The sequence below is a fragment of the Nuphar pumila genome, chromosome 2 (assembly GCF_984573655.1).
Source record: "Nuphar pumila chromosome 2, dmNupPumi1.hap1.1, whole genome shotgun sequence".
In the NCBI taxonomy this organism is placed as follows: Eukaryota; Viridiplantae; Streptophyta; class Magnoliopsida; order Nymphaeales; family Nymphaeaceae; genus Nuphar; species Nuphar pumila.
The window spans coordinates 136,302,164-136,313,609 of NC_143250.1; the positions used below are offsets into that span (position 1 = coordinate 136,302,164).

Consider the following 11,446-nt stretch of genomic DNA (forward strand, 5'->3'; position numbering starts at 1 on the left):
GTTGGTTTGGAGAAATCAGTGCCATTTTCTATTAGTTTTATTTCAGCCAGGATTTTTTGGTTTGCATGGCCGATATTGAAAAAGAATAGCTTAAAACATTTATAGAATTGTTGAGTTTCAAAATAAAAAAACTGCTATCATGCTGAAGGCACTTCTATTTATACCTATTCTTCATTGACCGGAAAATGTTGTAGGCAGACGAATTACTGGCCCATTTTGGAGAAACCACCAAAAGGCTTAGATGTTGCAGTTGTTCGCGCAGAGAAGAGTGACAGATGGACGCTGCAGGTTTTACAAAAGCTTGAAAGTCTAGCAAGCAAGCAGGGGACAGGAGAGGCTGATCAGGGGAGAGTGCTATATCGCCTGCTCCCAAATGCAGGACATTGGGTGCATGTTGACAATCCAAAAGGGTTGCTTGATATAATGGTCCCTCATATGAAGTCTCTGTCTCCTTCCAATCCTCCAAGATAAGCATGGTCTCAGCAGCTAATTGATCTACATTCCTATGACATCCTACACAGTTCACACATTGAAGGTGAGCTTAAAATAAGCAGTCATGTTTGGATACAACAATTTGGTTTGTCATACATGTGTACATGTTTTCCTTTTCTTGTTTTTTCTCAAATTACCCAAATTTTAAACATTTTTTGGTTTTTAGATTCAACCGGAGATCCATATCCGGAGCTAAAATCCATAATAAACATGTTAAAACACTCATGTGGTGGGGATTGATAAAGCATGATTCTGTTGTATACTGCTTTTAAACTCTTAAACCTGCAATATAATTTGCAAATGACAGAACTGATTAAGATTCCAGATGACATCACCAAGAAATAGTGGGTGAATAATGTTTCCACATAATAATGTGGGAAAAAACAGAAAAAATGACTTGTCTTATCATGTTGAGTTCTTTGTTCCTGAATATCATTTGCAGATACTTTGGATAGATTTAAGGCCAAAAGTTCCCTAATTGATATTAAAAATTAATTCATTCACAATAGATGCCATATATTTTTGCAAACTGCAAAATTTCTGATGCATACCATTTATTAGGAAGCATTCGCAATTTACATATCCTAGTCTATATGACACAGTCTAGATTCTTGATCTTATAACCTCATTAGAAAGAGCAGAATATGTTATTCAGGGTTCTTATTGATGGTTGAAGTAGAGTGGAATAAGTCCCAGCTCAAGTGTCAACACCTCTTTTGACAAGAATTGAAATTTTTAGGCATGTGAGGACAGGTTTTACATGGCATCATGATGCCTTGCTAGGATCTATAATAATTGTTCAATATGTTACTAACAGCCTATAAAATGTCATGGGTTTGTATTTCAAAATGTGGACCTTACCAAGAAAATGGTGACCACTGATTGCTGTAATCAGCCTCATCTCTCTACCAAGTTAGATTAATAAGCTGCCTGCCTGCCACTCGTATCCTTTTCTAATGAGAGTTTTTAAGTTCTTGAAGATTCTATATGCAATTCTATGATGCAAAACCAAGCAAAATGCTTGATTAAAAATGAATTGGAAATATCGTGGATATGATCATACCATTTAACAACAAAATTGCACTATCGAAAGGTGTACAAGCTGTGGATCTTGCAGTATGCGTATGATGTAATTGGGGACTGCCAAATTCAAAACTGCAGTTCCTTTTCTTGAATCAATAGGGGAACTTGTATTATTGAAGAGGACAACATTAAGAATAGGATGTCTCAGGCATTTTTGTCTAAGCCTGATCTGCTCCGATCTGGTTCTTGAAAATGCCAGCCCAGGCCCTGGCCAAACGGGCTGAGCTACAGGTGGCTCTGCTGGATCCCCCACCAATACCAACTTTGATTATGTTTGTGTCTAAATATTGTGTTTTTGTGTAATTCTTGTTGATGACTATAGTAGGCCACCTGAGTTTTCTTTCCTAAACCTAAAGATCAAGTCCTTTCTACCTTTCAAATGTTCAAAACTATGTAGAAACTTAATTTTCCTGTCAAATATTTAACTCTATGTAATGGTGTGGTGAATACATATTTGATGCATTCACTCGCAACAAGTTGCAAGTGGCTGTCTAATAGTAGGATCTCTTTCCCTTTTGACATTTGAAATGTCACAACCGCTAGAGGATTTTTTTATCTATGCACCATGGATCTTGTACATATAAGGTCATTTGTAACCCTTGCATATTCAAAATATTCTTTTAATGCCTTACATATGCTTTACAACCAGAAGAACTCATACTAATAACATGTTGAAAAACAAAACTTCATTTATATAGAACGAAATTTCACAAGAAAAAAGAATTTTGCAATACCCCTATAATACTAGTTTGAAATTTCGCAATACCCCTTGTGATACTCGTCACAGTTTTTACTAGTGTTTTAGAATCTTGCAATTTCTTTTTGGAATATCGCAACCTCCGATGCGATCTTGTTGACAAGTTTCGTGGGTCTCTCCACTTTCAACATCGTGACATGCAAAAATAAAAAATTCAAAAGGGTTTAAAAAAAGTGAACCTACATAATTATTCATTTAATGGATTTGGTAAATCATGGGCATTTTTTTAAATGCATCATTTTTGTCATACAATTAACTCTTGATTGAGCAATCTGAAGACTTGCATGAAATTGTACACATCTATGCGCAGCTCTTCAAAGCACACCAACAACCAACTTTTTTTTATATTTACAAGGAGAAACTGCCTACAGGATCAGAGACCTAATTGTGCGCCATACTTACGGTCAATGTCCTGGCAGCATAAAACCCCTTGCCACCATAGAGTCATGCTTCAACTTGTGCAAGTGGAGATGCCCATGAGATTGAGATTTGAACACAACAACCAACTTGACGTGTAAGTTTCAGGAGTTATCAGCTTGAGGTCAGCTGCACCTGCCCAAGTCTACAACGACCTGGATATTGTGAGAAATCACAAACGGGTGATCAGCAACTACTCTCAATACTCAAACCAAACCGGCCAAATATACCAATTGCCAAGTGGGGTGGGGGGGCTCCGCATAGTTGGAAGGAGCTGTTAGTGCACGTCTCCTTGTGGTGGGATGTTGCAAGTTCAAAACCTAATGGTACATTGAATAGCAACTGGTGGGGGTCTGCCTAACCCCAGCTTGCCTTTTAAAAAAAGAATTTTGGGAGGCTGGTGTTGGAGAGGAGACAAAAAAGGTGATGAGAGAGGAGGAAAATGGAAAATGAGGTCGGAGCCTTTTTTATGATGTTGAAAATGACCCATCTCCACTCAATTCCTTCTCATCTCCCAAAATAAGGTTTCCAAACACCATGGTTGTAGTATTAATTACACCCTCGTTAAATACCATCTTCACAGCCATATAGGCCGTGTAATTTGACACTAAGGGTACCGGCTGGTCCTTTCAAAAAACAAAGAATCACATGAGGTCTCATGTGATTCTGAATCTCAAGCAAATTAAAAAGTAACTCATTTGCGAAGGCAAATGGGATTAACTACATCACAGCTTTACTTTTTATCTTCTGCTGCTTACGCAAATCAGATTCACTTTCTCATTCAAACGAGAAAGTAAATCAGAATGATCCAACCGAAAAGGCTCTGATGAAAATTTATACAATTGGTAAAAACTTGGTCAAACTACCTTCGTGGTGGACGTTAGAAACTGGTAGCTGGGATAGGCATTTATGCATTTGAGATGGAATTTATCTTTTGTATTTACACTAATTGATAGCTACTAGCAAAAATCTGTAGAACACCACGGTGAAGGTCCCTGTACATGAGAGATTAGCTGCAAGGATCGTGAATCAAGAGACCAGTAACCCCCCACCAAGGATCGTGAATCAAGTAAGAGATCAGAATAGTAAAGTAACCTCCAACCGTGACCCAGTTGGCAACCTAACCGAAGTGAAAGAGAAAGAAAGACCCCTTAAGCCAGAACACAGGCACCGACCTCTCCGCCACCAGAACAAGTGAATAAGAACAGATCCCATCTCTTAAGGCGGCGGTATCACCGTCTACAGGTTGAGTCATGAGATCTCAAGTACGATGCCATGAATCAAGAAATTTGGGTGATAGACGCGGTGCCTGGGGGGCAATCATCTGCACCAGTGTATAAAAAGACAGCCTAATCCAGGATTTGGCACCTGCCATTTCTCCAAATGCATAATCCCCATCAGACCACCAGTTTCCAGAACCTAAAATGTTTCTCATAAGACCACAATAAAAAAGCCAAGTCCAAAACTCAAGGTATTAGTCTAAAAAACCAATCAGCCACCAGGTTGCACCAGGGAGAGTTTTTGCAGCACACGAGCATGCACGCACCAATGCAATTAGGTGCACGGGTGGACCACAGGCGGGTGTGACATGTACCAGTATTTTCTCAATCTTGGGTTAACAGCCCTAGTTATTGCCATAAAATTAAAATACCTGGAAATGGTACTAAAACTTGAAGACAACAGTTTCAAAGCAAAGCGACCAATGATGATAAGCCAATTACACGAGGAATGAAACATGCAAGCCAAGGAGATCCGTCAATGCCCCTATTTATCTAGCATAGTCCGCCAGACACCAATCTGAACTAAGAGAAACATTAACACTAATACTAAACCAAGTTCAACATGGCCAGAAAAAAAATATGATAAAGAAAATCATAGTGAACAAAAATTCACATAAGTGGGCATTCCACTATGTTTAGTTCATGAGGTCAAACACAAAAAGAAAAGCCCCTGAAATGCTTTTCTTTGGTACTTGCATCAAAAACAATTAACACAGGATTAAAATCCTACGTAACCATGATAATTCTAAGTCCTACTCCCATCATTGACCAGAACCACAATGTCCAGGACAATGCCTATCTTCAATCTAAAGCAAACAATCCAACTAGAAGAGAGAGGTTCCTTTTCCCTTCTTATCTCCACCAATTTCAAAGTGCTTGCAGCGCTGCAGAAAAAACATCCCAAATCAAATGTTAAAGAATATGGATAGCTAAGTAGGGAAGACAGACCAAACAGAAACATAGACAAATGATACACCTTAATTGGATGCTGTGATACATGCTTGCAGCTTTGGCATTGCAACCTCAACACGATTTTCTTTGTTGTTTTGGCCTGCAAGAATCAAACACATCTAGTGAATGAAGAGGGGCTGTAACTTTAATTTTCTAAAATTCTCCTTAGCTGGGGGGGATGACATACCTTCTTGTGAAATACAGGTTTGGTTTGGCCACCATATCCAGACTGCTTCCGATCATAACGTCGCTTCCCTTGAACAGCCAAACTATCCTTGCCCTTCTTGTACTGAGTAACTTTATGCAAGGTATGCTTCCTGCATTCCTTGCGCTTGCAATAAGTTTTCTTAGTTTTGGGGACGTTAACCTGCGTATACCAGAAAATGGATGATAAATCCTCCAATAGATATGAACGTTAAAGCATAATAAGCACATCATTTTGACTGTTACATTAAATTAGATTAGAAGTGACCATAAAATGTGATGTGTAGTCAACTTGAGAACTGTATCAGAATTTAACTTAGGATCAAGATCATTTTCTCAGAGTAATAGTTGCACGACTATAACTGGATAAAAAATATGTAATACCAACATAGAAGAATTATTGGAAAGACTCCATTAATTTCTGAACCACTTTAATGATTTGTCAATGGATTTGTCCAGATTAGAGAACACACACACACAACAGAAGCAAAGAGCCTATTTTGAAGCAAAAGCCATCATGAATAACTAACCAAATCACTACAATTATCTCAAAAATCAAGGCAACGCAGTGTTATATCAGGTTATCTGTTTCAGCAAAGAAACCAACAGTCTGAAACATATACTTGAGGGTTCAGAAGATAAAACATGGCATCATTTCAGTTATTTTGAACAACAATGTTAAGAATCCACGCATAAAAAAGTAAGCGATCAAGGTACAAGTCATCCCGGAATTGCAATAATGAAACTCATTCGTAACCAACCCACTTCCTGAATGTCAACCACACCATGCTAAAGCCAACAGGTAAAGAAGTATCACCACATACGGCAGTATACTACATAACATGATTCTGCCCACGAAGCTTCCAGGCATCATAAATGTCATTTTTTTCAGAAAAACAGAGGACTACAGTACTTCGAGAGTTCGTTTGTACAGGTAAAGAGGCATCATCACATATGGCAGTATGGCACATAGAACAATTTTGACCACCAATCTTCCAGTCATCATAAATGCCATTTTCTCCCAGCAAAACAAAGATTGGCTTCGGTAATTCTAGAGTCCAGTTGTTGTTATCATACACAATGTGTCTAATGGCCCTAAAAGATTGCAACAAGGAAAAAGATATACGATGGATGAAAAGGGGACGCCAACATGATTGGTAAGAAATTAGGAATCCAAAGGGAAGTTGCCATCTTCAAAAAAAAATTCGACAAGACTACCACGCTCAATTTGGTTTACATTAACTAAATCACTTGCGTTATAACATGATCTCATAAACAGATCAACCGAAAATATCATGTAATCTTCGTCTTAGGTCCCAAGGACGAGCCATGTTCTTCCCAAATACTTGCACAATGACATTTGCATCAATATCCATCTCTTATTTATCACCATTAATTAGCATAGAATGACACTCAACAATCAAACTAAAGGGAGGAAAGTACAGTTTTTGCATGTCATCCGCAACAGACGAACTGCGGAAGGGACAAAGGCGAAGATACCCAAACGAAAGATCACCTCTCTCTCTCTCTGAACAAGCACAAACCGTTTCTACTCAACCGTTTGATCCGACAAACGTACAGACCCTACAGATCTATCCCTACCCCAACAAAAGTAACAAGCCAAACACCGAACAAAAGACCAAACGAACGAAAGTACCAAAAAGGAAAAACGATATCCAGTCATTCACCAAGTGAAGGAAAAGCGGTGACCATTGCTTCAACCAGCAACACTCGAATCCAAAAAGAAGAAAATCTCAGGTAACACCAGCAGCATATAGCAAAATAACGGCCTCCAATTCCAGATTTTCAAGAGCGAAAGCGCTAATTTAGGAACCATTCATTCAAGCACAGGATTTAACATTTCAAATCGATCGATGGAGCATGAAGAAAGAGAGAGAGAGAGAGAGACGTACCATGGCGGCGGGTGAGGCGAACACAGTAAACTTTAGGGTTTTGGCAGGGCGGTAGGGGGAAAAGGAAGCCCTAAAATAAGGTGTCAATGGATCGGGTTTGACCTGGATCCAATCCGTACCATATCAGACCTGGGCCCGACCCGAGTTCTGATTAAGATCTGTAATTTTTCAATGTAAAAAAGATAACAAATATTATTTTATCGGGTATGGTGCTGATCTGTTTCATGGAATCCTGAATCCGGGTATGCTTTATCTTATGGTGAGTCTGATAAGACTTGGGTCTAGACTCAGTACCATCATCTGGATTTGATTTCACGTGTCTGAACAAATTCGATCCCTGGACACCCCCTATTTTTAAGGAATCGTAAAAATATCATACAAGTCCCTCATGTACTTTTTTCTGTAGACCTACGAAATTTTTGATTTAGCAATCAACACCTTAAAATTTTTTTTTTTACGATTAACCTTCGCTAAGTACCGGATCACTTAATGGGCTCACCAATACCCAAACCCTTACGGACTCACTAGTTAAAGTCGTCTGAGAGTCGAACTAAGGACAAAGGGGTCAGTGCTTTCTCCTCATACTCGTTGCTGCTTGGGTGAATTAATACATCAAATTTAATCATCTATATTCTTGGTTTTAGAGGGCCTGACTCTTGAATCATCTAATTGTGATGCATAAGTCACATTTTTTAAACATTGAAAATCAAAACTTTAGAATTTTGATAAATATTTAAGTATCCAAAAATCATGTTTTTTAGTTGAAAAGGTATGGTCTAACAATTGATTTATAGCAAATGAACCATGTTGAACACATCAAAAATATTGGATATGCAAAAAAATATCTGAACCGCCTAACTCACACTTTAGTTTCTGATTCTCATATTCTACTTCGTAACATTGGAGTTATGTGAGCTTTGCATGAGCTCATCATTTACCATGGCCGTAGATATGGCTGCTCTCAGGAAACGATGATGCCACCAAGTGTGTTTAGGGTTTTGGTAGTGCGGTGGAGGGAGAAGTGGAGCCATGAAATAGGGGTGTCAATGGATTGGGTTTGGCCCGGACCCGACCTGTACCATACCTTATAGGGTAAAGGTTTGGTGATAAGTAAATTAAGGTTCCATTAGAATATAAGTCGGACCCCAAGGATCGGATTAATATATAGAGCTAAGTATGGTTTGTAGAATTTTATACCAGACTTGGGCCTGACCAGAGTTTTGACTAAGATCTGCAAAATTTCAATGTAAAAAAGATAAGAAGTATTATTTTACTATACAAAATTTTAGAATTTTAAATAAAAACTATATATTGTGAGCAATGTGAAAAAAAATCACTATTCCCTGTGTTATTAACCTATGTGTTTGATTGTTTTTAACTTCAGCTTAATATTGACACAATGGCAATTAGGAGCTAACTGATAAATAAAGTAAGAAAGTTGATTAGTTAACAACTAAACTAAGCTATTAAATTATTTGATTGAATTAATTAACTCGATGTTTAATTTTTCTCATAAACCATAACTAAGTCTGAAATAAATAAAACTATTAATTATTCTTTTGGATGGCAAATTAAATTGGTACTTAGCTAACAATATTAGTAACTTAGTAAGAGTTTTTGGTAATTAGGATTTATTAGTATATAATTGTTATATATTAAGCATTTATTCATTAAATTATGAGTTAGTGATGGTTTGCTAATTAACAAGTATAAAATGTAAATTATGCTTAAGATATTAAGTAAATTCCTAAATTTGATTTATAAACATAATTATTTTGAAATTATGTCCTAAGATGTAGATGATTAACAAAAAAAAATAAAGAAAATTAAAAAATTAAAAATGTTAATATCCTTGTGGGTTTGAACTCACATCAGTTTTGGATTTGGACCCAAACTGGTTGAAAAATCCTAGGAGGGAACTTAGGAGAATTTGAATTTTTGTGGAAATATGTGCGGTCCACACGATGGGGACATCCCATCTCTCCCCCCTCCCAAGCCTTAGGCTTTACTAGGAGGTCGCAAGCTTGCCTTTCAAGGATAGATAAGGGTGACATGGGAGTTTACCTTTTCTCTTTTTAACATTTTTGTGAAAGAAGGGAAAAGGGTCTTGGAAGAGGGAAAATTAAGTGGTTGTTGACTTTTGTCAACCCTCAATCTCCCTTTAACCTCTCTCAACCCTCCATCCTCACATTGTAACATTTGCAATTTTTCTCTAATTCTTAATAGAATAAATCAGTACTTTTATATTAAATTAATGTGTGATCGTATTACATCGTATGTGTAATTAGGTCTTAGATATAATAAATAGTGAATTTCAGACATGACAAATACATATCTAAACTTCAATGTTTAGATCCAATAGATATTTGAATTTAACTTATGGATTTTTGGATATATCGGAGACGGATCTAAATTCAAGTATTTGGATCCAATATGGATCTTGGATTAATTAATGGGTTTGAACCCTTAATAAAGGTTAATTGGATCCAACCTAATTGGAATTGGATATGACATGATATTTGGATCCAATCTTATTAGATTAGACCATAGAGTGGGACACTACCTATATGGGCCCACATGAATTCTATTGCCTTGGTGGCAATTGACATTAAATTAATTAATAAGAAACTATAAGAATGTGGATGTCTCCACCTCTCCCTCTTAATTATAGAAACAAAAAAATAAAAGGCTAATAAGAAGGAAACTTTGTGATGTTTTTTGTTTAAAAAGAAGGCTCTCTAGGGTGGGACGTCCCATCCTAGTTAGCCCTCCTTGTGTGGCTGGAATTCTATCTCTCAAAAATAAATACAAAATTTAAAAGTTCCTAAATAAATCAATATAGGCTAGTGTCTTAAAAGCTAAGGTTTCTAAATTGTATTTTTTTTGGAAAGTATGGGGAACAAGAGGGGACGTCCCATGTTAGGGTGCCCTCTTGTGCTGGTTGAAACCTCTCTAAGAGGTAAGTCGATATGCTACATAATTCTGTTATATACAGTGGCGTAGCTAGGATTCATGTGAGGGGGGGCAAACAGGGGTGTAGGAAAAAAAATGGTGTGATAGTCGGGGGTTGGGGGCAGCGGCCCTGAAAAAAATTTGTTTGAGACAAAATAAAAAATGGCTACAATTATTAATAAAAATCTATTTCATATAGACAAATCAAACTATTTGCTGCAGTCAGGGCTGTGCTAGGACTGAGCTAAAAAAATGGATAAAAATCTATTTCATATGGAATCAGGGCTGGGCTAGGACTGGGCTTTAAAAAAAAAAATTAACTGTTTCGAGAGGCAGGACTGCCCCCCCCCCGCTCTGCCTCTGATTATATAGTTTACATAAAATATGTTTTAAAACTTAGATAAAACCATAGCTAGTTGAAATAAGAGATTTACAAAGGATTTAATTTTGGAGTTTACAAAATGGGTTTTAGAAACATTGTGCTAGAATTGAGAAAGATTTTGAAAGGTTAAGAGGTTGAAAGAAAAAAAAATGCCTAACGAGGAGCTCATGCCTCCATATTCTACCCACTTCTCTCTCTCTCTCTTTACCTTTTTCCTTAGGTTTTGTTTAAGTGTCTTCTCTCTTCCTTCCTCCTCACTCATGTTCATTGGGAGAGGGTCAGATTCGGTAATGTGACAACCATTGTAGCCGCAACATGAAGGGGGAGGAGAAACAACCCGAAGCCCGATGTTTTTTCAAAAATTTTGCAAATTTTCAAGGTCTATTCGATACTCGTAGATCATGACTTGTATGTACAAGCATACTCCGAGGTTGAATAGATTTGAATTCATACATCAATTAATATTAAGTGTGAATGTTGATGTCGGTTCAGACCTATATTGAGCATCGAATCAATTGCAAAACCGTTAATCGTATGCATGAACTGATCCATACTTGGATCAGTCATGCACATGAGCAAACAATCAAATCCAGATAAGCCCCTGGCTAGGTCGAGATTGATCAATGGCTTTAAAATAAAATTGTTTTTTTTATAATCTGGACATCCCATGTATTTGTAAGGGAGTCGGGTAGGTGTGTTAGTTGGATCTTCTTGATATCGATAATGAGAAGGTTCATAGAACTGATCCACATGTGGATTAGTTCTGAACCATCCTGGATGTAGACCAGACCAATCCCTAATTGGGCTGAGTCTAATACGTTTCAGGGTAAAAATAATAATAATAATAAAAATAAAAGTGTGTGTATATGGGGACATGAGTTCATTTATCTCCATCATAGGCTAACATAAACTAACAAATTGGATAGCTATATATTGCACTCATGTATTATGAATGAATCATTACATTAATGGATTTTTGCTCAATAGAAGAAGGTTCTAAAATCTTTGTTGGACG

General features: G+C 37.2%; 2 protein-coding genes across 2 annotated transcripts in view; one reads left to right on the forward strand and one right to left on the reverse strand.

The window, feature by feature from the left end:
* The window catches only part of LOC149847231 (alpha/beta-Hydrolases superfamily protein), a 31,833-nt gene extending 31,017 nt beyond the window's left edge, over positions 1 to 816 (forward strand). Inside the window, exon 5 of the mRNA XM_089993662.1 lies at positions 195 to 816. Coding sequence (XP_089849788.1) covers positions 195 to 471 — 277 coding nt within the window. The 3' untranslated portion in view covers positions 472 to 816. The remainder of the gene's footprint in view (positions 1 to 194) is intronic.
* A 3,778-nt stretch (positions 817 to 4,594) lies between these two features.
* Positions 4,595 to 7,137, reverse strand: LOC149847232 (large ribosomal subunit protein eL42-like). The gene is made up of 4 exons (XM_089998349.1): positions 7,098 to 7,137; positions 5,168 to 5,347; positions 5,006 to 5,080; positions 4,595 to 4,913 (listed from the first exon to the last, which is right to left on the reverse strand). Exons 1-4 carry the CDS (start codon positions 7,098 to 7,100, stop codon positions 4,854 to 4,856), a joined length of 318 nt encoding a protein of 105 aa, XP_089854475.1. The 5' UTR covers positions 7,101 to 7,137; the 3' UTR covers positions 4,595 to 4,853.
* Between the last annotated feature and the right edge of the window lie 4,309 nt (positions 7,138 to 11,446).

Bases quoted from the DNA above. Each gene is read 5' to 3' on its own strand.
- LOC149847232 (XM_089998349.1), bottom strand. The intron at 5,081-5,167 runs GTATGTCATCCC...TGATTCTTGCAG, and splicing joins AACCTGTATTTCACAAGAAG to GCCAAAACAACAAAGAAAAT. The intron at 4,914-5,005 runs GTGTATCATTTG...TTTTTTCTGCAG, and splicing joins TATCACAGCATCCAATTAAG to CGCTGCAAGCACTTTGAAAT.